Genomic DNA, 15,323 nt, shown 5'->3' on the forward strand with positions numbered 1-15,323 from the left:
TACATCCTCGTACCCCTACATCCTTGCACCCCAGAACCCTTGCACCCCCAGATCCTTATACATTATGCATCCTTGCACCCCCAGATCCTTGCACCCCCAGATCCTTGTACACCATGCATCCTTGCACCCCCAGGTCCTTGTACACCATGCATCCTTGCATTCCCAGGTCCTTTCAGCCCTGCATCCTTGCACCCCCTGCGTCCCTGCGCCTCCCCCAGGAGCCCGACCGAATCTGAGCTCTGCCGCTTTAAGAGGCTCATTTGCATGCCCCGCCCACAGCCCCGCCCCCGGAGCTGCACCGTCAGGCCGCCTCCGCCAGGGACCCTCGTGCGCGGCCTGGCCTTCCCCGCCCCCCCGGCCGCAGCGCGCCTGCGCGAGTCCGCGGAGTCCTTGGAGCGGCGGCTGCGGGCGCGGGCCTGGGCCTGGGGGCGGCCGACATGCAGCGCTGGGGCCGCGTCGCCTGCGCGCTCGCCCGGGTACGGCACCGCCGCGGGGGCGGGGGCCGCGCCGCGCCGCGCCGCACCGCGCCGCCGGGTCCCCTCCGACCGCCGCCCCGCGCCGCGCAGCGGGCGGGCGGCGCGGCCCGGCCTCCGCCCTCGGCGAGGAGAGCCGTCCCGCCCGCGGAGCGCGCCCGGCCTCCGGAAAGGCCGCCGCGGCGCAGCCCGCCCCGGTGGGCTCCGCGCGGGGCTCCTCGCTCGTGCCGCCGAGGCGGTGGAAAGCTGTGCTGAGGGGCGGGCGGGCGGGCAGCGGCGGTGGCGGCCGGTTCCGGTGGCGGGAGAGCTGCTCCGGCGTCTTGTCCCAGCCGTCGCCTCCTGCCCGCGCAGCCGCGCTCTTCCTGCCGCGGGGCATTAGCGAGTGTCGCTGGGGTCCGGTGCGCTGCCGAGCGCTTGCTTTCCTTCAGGAAGGCTTCGGCTTTTAAAATTACATGTTTTTCCCCCTTCCTAGAGAAGCCATTTTGACCGAGTTCACCGCGGCCTGCCGGGAGCTGGTGCGGTGTCGCGAAGGAGCTATGTTGACCAAGGTAACTTGCTGCTAGAAAAACCTCTTCGAAGCGGCAGAGCAGTGTTTCAGGCCGAGGAGTCAGTCTGCCAGGTGACAGGGGAATTCGTTTCGGCATTGGGTCCTTCGGTCAGAAATAGTGGCTTATCTCTTCTGTTTGCCATCTACCTCAAGCTATAAATAGAAGTTAAACTTCACGTAACATAAGAAGCGTAATGGTAATTCATATGCCAGAGGAGGCTGTGGTTGCAAGAAATGAGTTAGGTACAAAGGTTGTAGCTTCTGCTGCACTCATAATCAATATAGCTTACATAGTTATCCGCTTCCATCTGATTTTCTGCATTATAAACTAGTGAGTCTATGGCACTCAGTGAGTATTTATCTTTGCACTAAATATCAGTAGAAAATACCTTGAAATGAGTGTTACAGTAAACTGTTGAAACACCTTGGGTCAAGTTTTTACAGGATTTGTGGGAAGAGGGGAGGGTCAGATATAATTCAGTTCCTTCATTTGATTTTTACGTAATTTTCCCTGTAAAATGTAAGAGAATTATTTTTACTTGCAAAGTGAATACTTCCAAGCAACTCTTCTTTTTGTCCAGAAAGATACTCTCCAATGTGAAATGTAATTTATGTATGTAAACTCTATTAAGTTACATCATTTTAAAAAGCTGTTTTTCTTTTCTTTTGCTTTCTCTTTTTTTGGTAGTTTCAAATATGAATTATCTCAAAAATGATAGATGTATTCCTGCAATAAAATGTTAATTGCTGAAACAGCTCAACCTTTGTCTTGTTTCAGTTGATGCCGATGTCACCGTTATTGGATCTGGTCCTGGAGGGTATGTTGCTGCAATCAAAGCAGCTCAGCTTGGATTTAAGGTAAGAGGAGACCTTTCAGTCGTTAAAATAGCGGAATATTCATCCAGGTGAGCTTGGAAGGTGGTGTCTGATACTGAGAAACTGAAATTCTTCTGTCACATCTTGGATCACCAGATGCTGTTGACATACCTGTAAACATTTGTTACCTTACTTACCCAGATTTTGAAGGAATTGAAATAGAGGAATGAAGGTATTACTATATATACCCATGCTAGGCAACTCGCGATGCTTCTCAGGTTAGCTTGCTTTGAATAGTGACTGGAAGGGATAGTTGGGGAGGGCTTATGCTCTTGGGCAGCAGGGGAAAAATGCTACGAAGGAAACTTTCTCCCACCAAGGCAAAAAAATAAAGCAGTGACGAAAAAGCCAATGATAAAACTACCCTGAAATTCTGAAAAACAGACTGAGGGAACTCAAATGAAAAAAACAGTATTCACCTGACATACTTTTTGGATGTGAGTGGAGGAGTTACATGGCCATGTGAGAACTTTACAGGTGAAAATAGAACTATGGAAGTACTGTAATATCTAATTTAAATTTATTCATGCTCGTGTCTGCTTTTTTTCCCTTCTATTGTTTTTGAAAGCTTTCTGAAAAAGGCAGCTTTATCTGATGTATACTAATGATGTGTCATCGAGATGAGTATCGTGAGAGAACTGCATAATGCATTGCAAATTTTCTAAATTTATGGAAATAGAGTGTGATTTCAGCAGGATTATTGTTTTACTTTTGCTCCTTAATATGAGACTGGCTTAATTTCTTGGCACTTGGCATTTTTTTCTGAATTGTTTTGAAATATGAGAAGGCAGTGCTAGCAGACTTGAGCATGTTTCCGCTAGCTGATGTGTGCCAATGCTTCTGAAATGACAGCTGAACTTTATGAGAAAAATGAGTTAATTAGAAAACCTAATTAGGGCAGGAGCTCCTGTCTATTATCGGAGTCTTAAACAATGCAACAGGGGCCCTGAGACTGCGTAATCTTTGTCCTTGGAGGTTTTCAGAACCTGTCTGTACAAGGCCCTGAGCAACCTGATCCAGCTTGGAAGTTAACTGTCCTTGGAGCAGCAAACTGGATTAGATGACCTGCAGAGGAGGTCTACTCAGCCTAAACTCTTCTGTAATTCTAAGTGTTGTCTCCTTCATTAGTCATTACTCCAATGAACAATACCTGGGTTTCAGTGATGCCTGTGTGTAACTGCACCAAAACATTAACTATTTGAGGTTTGCATTAAGAACTTTACATCCACCTGTGATGTAGTACAGATAACTGTGTTGTCTTTATCCTTGTTTGTGGAAATTTTTTTTGCCTTGGTTTAACAAATAAATAATCTTGGTTTTAGATGTTTCCTGTCTCTGAGTTACTAAGTACCTGAAGAAAGTTTTTAATCGAGGCTGTCAGCCATATTAGTTCATGCCCATCTCTTCTGTGGCTATCTTTTTATGGCTATGCCTGCTTCTCTTGGAGCAATACTTTCCTTAAGTGCTTCCTATCTGTGACCAACAATAGGATGTCATATATAAGGAAGGAAAGAAGTGCCCTGAGTTTTGGGTTTTGTCATGGCAGACAATTTTCTTACACTGCTTTACAGCCAGTTTTGTCCATAGAGTGGACAAAATACTTGGACATGCTTGTGTGTGTCACCTGTAACATTGAAGAAGCATGAATAATACTTATACTGTCCTTTAATATCTAATGAGAGGCTTTTGTGAGACTGGCAAAAGGATAGACTGTGGTTACTCATCCAAGTAAAAACCTGAGTGTGTTCTACTGAACTCTGCTGAATTTTGGTGCTACGTGTATTAGCACAAGCCCAGTCCCTGTTAAGACTTTGCATCACCACCACAGCATTCCATGCAATGCCAACAGCATTCTCTGGGCATTGGCTTTTGGCAATTTTACTTGCCCTCGTGGGTGAAGTTCAAAGTGGATGAGGCAGAACCTCATCAGGTAAAGGTGGGAGCTGTCTGGTGCTCTTTGATCCGTATTGCAGCTTTTAAAGCTCCTGAATCATTTTTCATGCGTTCATATACTCAAAACAGGAGGAAGGGTAAATAGGGGATCAAGATGTCTCAGTGTGGTTTTTTTGTTTGATAAGGTGAATACTGCTCTTCCTGTTACCATCACCTCTACTTAGCACAGAAGCAGCAGTTTAAAGAAATAATGAAAGGCTTTCATCTGGGTAGTCATTTAACAGCAGATCCGAATGTAAATGGCTGTAAACCAGGGAACTGTCTTTGAACATGCATAACCCTTGCAAAAGAGAAGAGGCCAATTCTTTTGCCTCTATGCAAAGGGTTTACCATGCTCTTCCCTTCTTCCCCCAAATGATCTGTTTTTACTTGAGGTTTTGTTACTCCTTTTTTCCTTTGGCCCGCTTTGATGTTGGCAAGTTGGTGGAAGGGTCATGAAGTATTTTCCATCCCTGATGCTTTTGACATTATTATTGCTTGGTTCTGCTTTACTTGAATTTTTCTTTAAAGGTATTGGCACAACTTTATGGAAATGAGTCTTGCCAGATAGCATGTTTAGAGAATGGAACGTTATTTGTGGTTGGGTGTTTTGGGGTTTTGTTTTTGTATTGTTGTTTTTTATTATTATTAAGAGAAGATTATTTAATAAGATTTTAACTTGTGCTGGTCCATTCCTCTGTTTTCTTGTGATTACTTGTTTTTAGAAATCTTCTCATGATTTGCATTTTTCCCTTTCTGTGGTTTGTTTTCTGAATTGTAAGGGGATCATCTTTCAAGGAACTGAATGTTGTATTTAATTGAAACAACTTTGTGGATTTTTGAAGCTGGGGAACAGCACTTGAACTTATATGAAAGTGTACCTGGTTAGTGGGGAATGTGGCTCTGTTCTGGTAGTGAGTGATGCTTCAAAGAGCCATTTTTGTTTTTGATTAAAACAAATGAGGAGAAGTCTGAACCGCAAACTTAATCTCCAAATTAAAATCATAAGACACTCTTAGAGGAGGAATTACTATATAAATGTCTTGTCTTTTGTCATTTTCTCAGACTGTCTGCGTAGAGAAAAATGAAACATTAGGTGGAACCTGTTTGAACGTTGGATGTATTCCTTCTAAGGTAACTGTACTTAGTTTGTCATAACTTCATTACAACAATAGTTATTATGTGTATCACTTGAAGAACTTTAATCTTTTTCCAAGGTAACTCTTTGCTCCTGGGATTAGAATGAAAAAGGTAGTACTTCTTTTTCACCATGCACACCCCCTCCCCCCAGCATTATAGGTGTCTTCATCCTGCAGTTGGACTATTCTTTCAAAACCTGCCTAGTTGAGACAAAAAGCCTCTGGACTTTGCCAGTTCTTAGGAAGCTGTTCTGCATTCCACCAAACTGCTTGAAGAGAGTGTTTTGCTTTTTTCCCTAATAATAAACTTGTTGCTCTGACCAGGTTTCCTATTTAGATACTTTTTGTTTGCTCCTGGTTTTAACTATAACGTGATGTTGCTTTGTGCTGTGAACCTTTTAAAACTTACGTGGGAGTTTAAATTTACAAAGTTCTTGGTGTGCTATCAGAATGAAACTTTGCAGGAACAGAACGGATGTCAAGAACCCCTGAATGTCAGGGAGTTTTTAATCTTCTGTTCTGGGTCTGGAACTATGTAGATGGTTCTATGATTGTCACCTTGCCTTTGTCCTAACGGAGTAATGTGAGGCTATGGAAGCTGGAGTCACACCAGAGAGTGGATAAGCGTTCTGAAGCAGCGTGCTGTTGCTTTGTGCAGTAGGGAATGTTGTATACAGACAGTTCCTCTTCCAGATTGTCAAGCTCTGGTCAAGTGTGGTGCTTGTTTTGAAACCTTATCCTTGCTGTTATTTTTGTATGCACTTTGCAGTGAAACTAACTTACTCTAATGGTTATTTTCTTACATTGTTCACTGCCCTGGGCTTCTACAGTGTTGCTGTCCTGTAATACTTGCAGATGCAGATCTGTATTATCTTAATGAAAAATTTGAACTCTTCTGTTTTCTTGAACATTAGTGTGTCTGCTCGGAGAGGTTCCGTTACCATCGTGGCAGAAAATACAGTATAAATACTAAATTAAAAATGCATTAATTTGCCTAAACATGTGAATAATAGTTCTAATTAAGCTCAGAATATCTTTCTATAATGAGGAAAATTCAAGAGTTAGGTGTAGATCAGCACAGTGTTACTTGAAAATTTGGAACTCTTGGGAACTACTTAAGTAGCTTTTCCTTTTTAAGTGAAACTTTGGGGTTTTTTGTTAATCCTGTGAAGTTTCTTAGGAAGATGCTTTTGAACCTATGACTGGGCTTGGATGTTACCCAGATTTTATTTTTGAATGGCAGCAAACTTCTTAAGAAGTGGGTATGTCGTCTGTATACACAGATGCAATATAAAATTATTCAATCGTGCCTTTCCAAAATGCCGCTCAAGGTAGTACCTCAGGCATAGATTTTTTTCCCTTTGTAATTACTGAAATCTTATGCTGTGGTTGTGTGTTCACATGTTTTGGTTGTTGTAGTTTCAAAATTGCAGCAGTTACATAAAATGGGCAAATGAATTTTAAGAGTGAGACTTGCTAAAACTTATTCACAAAAATGTAGTTAGCTTAATCTGATGATACTAGTTTTAGTCACGTGTGCATATAGAAGGCAGCTACCTCCAAATGCTCAAATGTTGTTTGAACTTATTATTGTGCATGCTTTAGAGTTCAGTCTATGCAGACTTCTACTGTTTTGCTTCTTGGAAGTACAGTGAAAGACAAAACAGTTTTGCATTTCATGCTGCTGGTTTATCAGTGTTCTTGTCAAAGCACTGGTCTAGTTGTGAATATCCAAAGACCTGCATTAGCTCTAAGCTATCTAGCTCCAGTTCAACTAGTTGTGCAGTTGTAGTAACTTTAGCACAATAACTCAGCTATAAAATGTAACTCGAATGTCTACGCTAAAATTTCAAGAGATTTCAGTATAGATTTTCCCCATCCGTTTTTCTGTATCATCTTGTTCCTGTTGCTGATCTCTTGTCTGAGGTAATTTGGAAATTCTCCTGTGAGTCAGTCACCTTTCTTTTCTCTACTGAAAGTCTGTTCCTATTTTTTTAATCTCAGTGGAGTAATTTCCAGTTTCTCTGGTGAAATGAGGGGAAAAAAGATAGGTGTGAGTTTAACTCTTTTTATATGTTAAGTATGTTTATATGTTAAATATGTAATTTTTATAAAACACTTCAATAAGATCTACTGTGCACAGTTGTTATGGTCGAAATATACCTTTTTATATATGCATGTCAAACTTTCTTAATAGTAAAAACGTTTTGCAAATAACCTTGATTTTTTTTTTTACTGGTAATAATAATGAGTTCAATCACAAATATACGTCCCAATTCACATTTTATTTTCTTTGTGTATTTTAGGCCTTGCTGAACAACTCACATCTGTATCATTTGGCCCATGGAAAAGATTTTGCTAGTAGAGGAATTGAAAGTGAGTGTGTAGAGCAAACTGGCAGTACTTGTTAACGTCAGTTGTCTCCATCAACAAACGTTATAGTTCAAATCTGACTATTCTACTTTTAGAAAAATTGGTCAGAAAACTTCACAGACTTACAAATAACATCCCTTTTCTGACAACTGGAGGGCTGGGGACGTGTATGTACTCCTTGAATCCTGGATAGATAAGGAATATTGAAAAAGTGTAATACTGCTTTTTCACATATCAGTTGTTGAATGTTACCGTTAGCATTCAGTAGTGCCATTCAACACATCTTACTGTGTCAGAGCTGTTACTTATTTTTATGTTGTGTCCTGTAAGTAAAAACACTGAAATACTTCTGAAATACTTGATCAGGTTTTTTTTTTTTTAAACCTTAGTTACAGAAATGCGTTTGAATCTAGAGAAGATGATGGAGCAGAAGAGTGGTGCAGTGAAGGCCTTAACAGGTGGAATTGCTCATTTATTTAAACAAAACAAGGTTAGTTTGGATTACATACTGAGGTATATCTGATCTTTCTGATCTAAGCTTCCTGCTTTTAAACATTGTCACGTTCTCGTTACATAAATTTGAGTGACTGTCTCAGCAATGGCAGAGTCCGAATGCTTCACGTCTGGGATATTTTAAATGAACAGTCCAGTTTGTTCTTAAATCTACTTAAGAGAACAGTATCAAATTAGTTTGTAATTTGTACCAGATTGTGATGCAGAAGTTAGTGTTAGCAGAAAATATGAGCTTCTCTAGAGCATTAGTGAGATTTGGATTAAATATAGAGTACCTTACTTAAATAAATTGAATCTGAATTTACTATGTTTTGATTAATAAAGGTTGTACATGTTTCTGGGTTTGGAAAAATAACTGGCAAAAACCAAGTCACTGCAACCAAAGAAGATGGCAGCACACAACTTATCAATACAAAGAACATCCTTATAGCTACAGGTTCAGAAGTTGCTCCCTTCCCTGGAATTACTGTATGTATTAGGAATCTTTGTGGTACTGGTTTTCAGCACATTTTAATGTGTAATAATATTTTGCATCTGATTGTTTTTCACCTTCTGTGAGTTTTATATGCAGTGTATAGAAGAGATTGTAAATCTCCTTTTGTGGATTTCTTTGTCTGTCATTAGATTGATGAAGATAATATTGTATCATCTACTGGTGCACTATCACTAAAAAAAGTTCCTGAAAAAATGGTTGTCATTGGTGCAGGAGTCATCGGTGTGGAACTGGTGAGAGGACTTTTAAACACTTGATCTTTAATTTATAAAGTAGCAGGGCATTTTTTAAAAAAATTTTTGATTGTATTTTTAGCACTTAACAGGAAGCTGTCTGTTTGAGGGATTTTGTAACGGAAATATTCAGATGTCATAGCCTGCTGGCTCCCTTTTCTACCTGAAAATGTGGGATAAGTGTTGTAGGATAAGTACTCCTGCAGCTGGTTAGCCAAGTAGAGAAATAAGAGAGGAACATATAGGATGAGGCCATCCCATACTTGTTTTGGGGGGTTGACTTTCACTGAGGTGTTTGTATCTGCTGTGTATGTAGATAAGAGAACTTCCTTTTATTTCTTTTTAGGAAAGTTAATTTTAGGCCATATTAAATTCTTGTGTATACCAGTTAATCCAAAAAAGTTTTGAAGTGATGTGCTTGTACCGTTATATCTAATAACCGGAGGAGTGGAGACTTTGTAGTTCATCTTGGTCTGACTCCTTTTGCCTCATACTTACCTGCTTGAAGAACAATGTGTATTCATTGGTCTTGCAACTGCTTCAAAATTTACACATCTGCTTAGTGGTCGCTTAGCCTGCTGGCCATAAAGGAGGGAAAAAGTAAGCAGAGTGAAATATTGTATTGGATAAATGTGGGTAACTTGAGGTAAGCAGGGTGCGTAGGATTTTTGTTTCTGAAGCTGATGTTAGTAGCTGTATTTATAAATGCATACAGAAGTAGCAGTAGTTATATACTACTTTTATTGTATAAATTATTTCCCTAACATAGCATTGTTTTGATTTAGCTTGCAGTAATATTAGACCACCACGAAAAACTTCCTTTGGATTTTCTGAGCTACGCTCAGATTTTTGATTTTGAACTTTTCTATACCTATAACATAGAAGACACCTATGTTATACTTAATTATTTTGTTAGCTGGGAAAGGCTGGTGGGAGGGAACATTTTATGTCTACGCTGGAGTGTTTGTAAATCTGAACAGTTTGCTGTTGTGTGTTGCTCTTCTGCAAAGTTTACAATCTAAGTGGTAAATGTTAGAGTAAAGAAGCCTTAAGTTTTCCTTTGAAAAACTCTTCCTTTGTGACTGCAGGGTTCAGTTTGGCAGCGCCTTGGTGCAGATGTGACAGCTGTTGAGTTCATGGGCCACGTTGGTGGAATGGGAATCGACATGGAGATCTCTAAAAACTTCCAACGTATTCTTCAGAAACAGGGCCTTAAGTTTAAACTAAACACCAAAGTTACTGGTGCTACCAAGAAGCCAGATGGGAAAATTGATGTAGCGTAAGTATTTTACATCGAAGTAAAGAAATGCTATATATCCTTGCACCCATCCCTTGAAACCTATTTAAAAGTAGTCTGATATGTCTCCAAGTATGTCCTTGTCTCCAGGTAAGTGTGATAGGGCTTTGACTGCTTCAGAGCAAAAGTAAATGAAAGTACCCTGAAATGTCTTTTAATGACAAAACTCAAGCCTTCTGGAGACTTGTACATGAACAACTAATGTACAAACATACACAGCAAATTTGCTTTGTAAAAGTCCATACCTATACGCTACTACTATTCTTTTGCTTGTTGATGTATTCCGTGTGCAGGCTTGTTACATAAATTGTACTTGGAATTTTGAGAAAATGCTTAATGTTACTGATATTAACAGTAAATTTAAATGGTTTGTTATTTCACTGGGGTCTTAACATGATAAATTTTAGTTTTACTATCTCCATACCTCAGGATAGTCTGTCCTTCGCTGTTGTAAAGTCATAGATTTGAGCCTCATATGTACTATGCTGATGCTGGCTGGGTCTCTCATGTAGCCTGTGTCTGCATTTAGTGTTTCATTTTGGTGCAAGAGTACGCTTTTGAAGCAAGTTACCTAATTATCCTCACTTTTGGTTCATGCCTGTGGTCTCAGAGCACATGAACCAAGTTTGTTTTGGATGCAATTAAACCACAAGATGCACTTGAGGAATGCACCTAATGCATGGCAACTGCTAACAGGTGTTCAGTTCTTAGGCCAAAAGAGAGCTTGCACATCCCACCCCTCCGTCCCCAAAATACATACAGTTTGGATGTTGAGTACTCAGCACCGAGATGTTTTGCTCTACAAATTTGCTCCTGTCAAGCCATGCTAATTGCTAATGGATATGTAGCCTGAGTTTCTGTATGTAAAACAGAGTTACTAACAAATGTAGGAGCAATTAATTATCCCTTTCTCCCTCTTCCACACCTCAGCTCCTGCAAGGAAGAAGGGGGGGGGAGGGGGGCAGACTGAATGCAAGTGTTCTGGGTGCCAGATTCAGCCAGTAGGTCACCATCTGGATCATACTGACTGCTTGTTAGAGAAGCATAACACTGAAAGTTTACAGCTTAGTGTTTTTGATACTTATTTTTCTGTAGTGTTGAAGCTGCTGCTGGTGGCAAGGCAGAAGTAATAACTTGCGATGTGCTCCTAGTTTGCATTGGTAGACGTCCTTTCACAAAAAATCTAGGTCTTGAAGATATTGGAATTGAACTTGATAAGAAGGGCAGAATCCCAGTCAATAACAGATTCCAAACCAAAATTCCAAAGTAAGTAATAATAAATATTTTCTGCCTTTTTTTTAAAGCAAAACTTTAAAAAAAAATGAATCTACAAAAAACATTTTTTTAATTTTATTCAATATAGTTTTCTGTGGAAAAGGAAAACTCAAAGCATCTATTTCAGCAAATAAAGATATTTAGTCAACCTTGAAAGTTTTATAATTTAAAAGTTACTGTACGTATTTTATGTTATTGGTACTTTTTGGAATGTGGTCATTCAGTGAAAACCGTCCCTTTATACTCCCTGCATTTCTTCTGAAATTTATTACTTTTATTAGTTATCAGTTTTAAGTAATACGTTTTAAACTGACCCTTATATAAAAGGTAGACTAGTGGTGCTAGGACGTATTTAAACAGTGTTTTGTTCTGTTTCATTGGTCTGATAGCATCTATGCTATTGGTGATGTAGTTGCTGGACCCATGCTGGCCCACAAGGCTGAGGATGAAGGCATTCTCTGTGTTGAAGGGATGACTGGAGGAGCAGTTCACATCGATTATAACTGCGTACCCTCCGTGATATACACTCACCCTGAAGTGGCCTGGGTTGGCAAATCGGAAGAACAGCTGAAAGAGGAGGTACTGCTTTTTTCTTCTGAAATGAAACTGGTTTGCCATCAAGCACATAGTTTCAATAGTCTATTAGTGGTTATTTATCAGTCTTAAGTTTTCTAGGAGAATTTCTCAGTCTGAATTCGTTGTGTAGGGTGAATGATTGAATGGTTCTTAATAGGTGAGTCTCTCTCCTCCAGGCCACTCTCACAAGGATCACAGTTATCTTTAATGACTTCTATTTTGTAAAGTTAGTATTGTTCCTTTTCTGATTTTTTTTATACCCTTCTTGGTGGTTCTTTTTATGCATTAGTCTGACTTTTATTTTTATATTAGTTCTATTTTTATACTTACCCAACTCTCCACATGGTTACATCATTCCTGTTGATCTTTCAGGTCAATTAATTAACTCAATGTCAGTAACACACATCTGTTTTGTAGGGGATAGAATACAAAGTTGGGAAGTTTCCATTTGCTGCTAACAGCAGAGCAAAGACAAATGCTGACACAGATGGCATGGTGAAGATACTTAGTCAAAAATCAACAGACAGGATGTTGGGCGCTCACATTTTAGGCGCAGTAAGTATTATAAACAGTGCTGCTCTCTTTGTCTTGTCAGGTTTTTGATTTATTTAGTATTACACAGTTTCAAAATAGTTACCAGGTTAGCAGAGAAAGAGGTGCTTATAAAAAGAAGGAAGACTTGAGTCTCCGCTGTACTGTTCTTTTCTGCAGCCATGCTTTCCTCCCATTTTTCTGTTAGTTTGGAGTTGGACTCGACTATGTTTTTTGCCCAGAAGTTCTGAAGTGGTTCAGTACTCTGACTGGTGGTTTTTTATGGATACTGCCAAATACTCAAAAGAACAAGCAGAAAGTATTGACCCAAGTTCTGGAAGTTGAGGTGACTGAGCGGACTGTGGCTTTTTAAATTTTTCTGAACTTTAGACTTCAGCAGAGTTGGTACCTTATGCTGCAGTCACCAAATCTTATGACAGTGGCTTACAGAACTTTGATGAAAGACTCCTTGTAAAAGCTTGAGACCAGAAAATTCTGTTTGGGAAGAGGATCATTTTCCTCTGTCTGCACAGTTCAAAGTTTGTATCTTAGACTCTACTCTCCCCCCCCCTCTTTTTTTGTTATCTGTTGAGTACTCTCTTCTTCCTAAAGATGTATGCAGGAGCACTTCCATACATCTTTGTGTACAGCGTTCTTTACAAAAGACTGCTATTAAAGGACTGAGACTTCTCTGTTTTGCTGGAAAGGAAATTTTGTTCCTACAGTTACATTGTCAGCCCTAGAAGATCAGCACTGTAATATTCCTTTCAGAATTATTATTCAGTGATTATATTCACTGAAAAATTGGAGCTCTTGATATTTTAGTCTTTGTATGTGATGGTTACCAGTGTTCTCTTCTATAACTGAATATAAATTCTCATTACTAAATGTCAGAGACAAGTTGAAAACACTTGGAAGTAAATTCTGTTGGAGCGCTTTGGTGGGTAGACTTTTTGTTCCTGAATCCAATAACTGATCCTTTCTAATGGGAATACCTAGCAAGATGTCATGCTAGTTATTTTCTCTAACAATCCACATCCTCTTAAAAAAGCACAGCTCGGTTATCAGCATGAGACAGACAGCAATTTTCATCAGTAAAGGGAAGAGGGAAGTCTTATGATTGTGTATATGAATTGTAAGAAAATAACAGGAGATTTCACTGTTTAATTTTCAGTGCCCCAAAGAAATATTTTTCTGAGTAAATACTCAGATACCACTCACATTAATAAAAATGATGGTGCAGGTGTAGTAACACACTTCTGTTCAGCAATTATTGTCTATTTAACTTCCCAGAAGGGCATTTAAAGTTCTGTTTTTTTCAGAAATAATAACGTGCAGTAGCTTTGATCAGAATGTGGGCATTACCTGACCAGTATGTTGTATAAAAATTGGGCATTTTTCACCACAGCCTTCACTCATGGAAGACGAAATGTTCTGATTTAGTATCTTTCGCACTTATGCTAGGCTTCAGCATAGTTGCCAAGTAGATTGAATACTTACAACTGATGTTAGAACACAGGTGAAGTGCCACTTATGATTCCTTTTTAGAAGATGATGTTTATTGATAAGCCAGATACTTCCTAGTTAGTGATTCAGAAGAAGCTGGACAGCTGTATAAAGATTAAGCTAATTACAGATAATGTTAAATTTCAGGGCGCTGGTGAGATGGTTAATGAAGCAGCTCTTGCTATGGAATATGGAGCATCGTGTGAAGATGTAGCCAGAGTTTGCCACGCGCATCCAGTAAGTTTTCTTAAAAGAATAAACTATTGAACACTGGGGTTGCATAGACATGCTATAATTATGTGCAGAGTAAATATTAATGAATTCTACCATTTGTGTTTGCTTTCTACAGACAGTGTCAGAAGCCTTCAGGGAAGCGAACCTAGCGGCGTCTTTTGGCAAAGCTATCAACTTTTAAAATGAAAGAGCAATTCTTTGTACGTGTATAGTAAATGTCTGAAAATGGACTGTGGGCTTTTATGGAAAGCTGAATCTGAGGATTTTAGGACTGAATTAAGTGAATCTCTTCATTTTAAGCACCAGATATTTAACCAAATAGGGTTTGGAACAAGTTGAATTATCCAGTCTCTGTAAATTAAATACTTAAAATTTCATGTTTATTTACTTTATGAATGTTGCAGAAAAACAGCCTGAAAGAACTCTTTTCTCTTCTTATGAAGCCAGACATTTTGCTGCTGCATGAAATAATCAGGTGTGCTGGTCAAAACTCGGGATAAGTGTCCAGCATATCTGGTGTATTCTTATTTGAAGTAGTGATAGACTAAACCAGTTGGATGCTGGCACTTAAAATGCCACTGTCACTTCCGCACAAAAATATTGTGGTGTTTCCTTGTGAAAGGATTAACTTAGTATTTAACCTATTTCTTCTAAAGTATAAGTGCAAGAATTTGTTTTGATCTAGTAGCATTAGGAAAAATGGGAGGGGCTCATATAAGTGGATTAAAACTATATTAACTTTTTTAAAAGAGAAATTATTCCATTTGTGTGTGATTCTCCACACGTCATGTTTTCATATTGAAAACTCATCGGAAAAGATCAAGTGCTGATGGAGAAATGAAAAACCGAAGAAAATTTAATCTTATTGCTACTTAATCCTTTTTGGTTTTGAAGCTTTTTCCAGTGTCCACCTGTCTTAAAGTAATTTCAAAATGCTAAAACTGGGTATTGAAGCAGCGCTGTTAAGTCCAGTGGCATGAGGTTTATTCCTCTGCACTTTCCACATGTAAGGGCTGCTGTGTCAGCTCTCCACACAATTTAGACATACTTTTTCCTCTCTTCTTTCCTCTGTTTTCTATTTTATGCTGTTTTTGCATCTCTTCTGTAGCAAGAGAGCTTAATATGTGAAAGGTCTATAGCCTTCCACTAATAAATATTTAATGTGGCTGGAGAATCTTCAGGTTTGTTTGTTTTGTTGTTGTTCACCAGCTTTTGCATTCTCGTTAGTGTCTGGGTTGTGGGATAAATGAAGAAAAAGGCATCTTCAAATGAATGACATCTTCAGATACCTCTTGTATAGAGAATGTGTGAAATTCTAGTAGTTC

At 39.5% G+C, this 15,323-nt stretch overlaps 1 protein-coding gene across 2 annotated transcripts; it reads left to right on the forward strand.

The window, feature by feature from the left end:
* Positions 1 to 318: 318 nt before the first annotated feature.
* DLD (dihydrolipoamide dehydrogenase) lies at positions 319 to 15,172 on the forward strand. 2 transcript variants are annotated; one of them, XM_064505796.1, is made up of 14 exons: positions 319 to 476; positions 946 to 1,021; positions 1,799 to 1,878; positions 4,894 to 4,962; positions 7,274 to 7,343; positions 7,730 to 7,830; positions 8,178 to 8,321; positions 8,478 to 8,579; positions 9,668 to 9,858; positions 10,972 to 11,142; positions 11,541 to 11,730; positions 12,145 to 12,282; positions 13,912 to 14,001; positions 14,114 to 15,172. In XM_064505796.1, the coding sequence occupies exons 1-14, from the start codon at positions 438 to 440 to the stop codon at positions 14,177 to 14,179; spliced, it is 1,527 nt and encodes a 508-aa protein (XP_064361866.1). In that variant the 5' UTR covers positions 319 to 437; the 3' UTR covers positions 14,180 to 15,172. The 2 variants fall into 2 exon arrangements, with proteins under 2 accessions (XP_064361866.1, XP_064361876.1); XM_064505806.1 differs by lacking the exon at positions 8,178 to 8,321.
* Positions 15,173 to 15,323: the final 151 nt, after the last annotated feature.

The sequence above is a fragment of the Dromaius novaehollandiae genome, chromosome 1 (assembly GCF_036370855.1).
Source record: "Dromaius novaehollandiae isolate bDroNov1 chromosome 1, bDroNov1.hap1, whole genome shotgun sequence".
NCBI classification, from domain to species: Eukaryota; Metazoa; Chordata; class Aves; order Casuariiformes; family Dromaiidae; genus Dromaius; species Dromaius novaehollandiae.

Coding starts and splice junctions, on each gene's coding strand:
- DLD (XM_064505796.1), top strand. CDS start 438: ATGCAGCGCTGGGGCCGCGTCGCCTGCGCGCTCGCCCGG. Junction 4,963..7,273: donor TTGGATGTATTCCTTCTAAG/GTAACTGTACTT, acceptor TGTGTATTTTAG/GCCTTGCTGAACAACTCACA. Junction 12,283..13,911: donor GCGCTCACATTTTAGGCGCA/GTAAGTATTATA, acceptor GTTAAATTTCAG/GGCGCTGGTGAGATGGTTAA.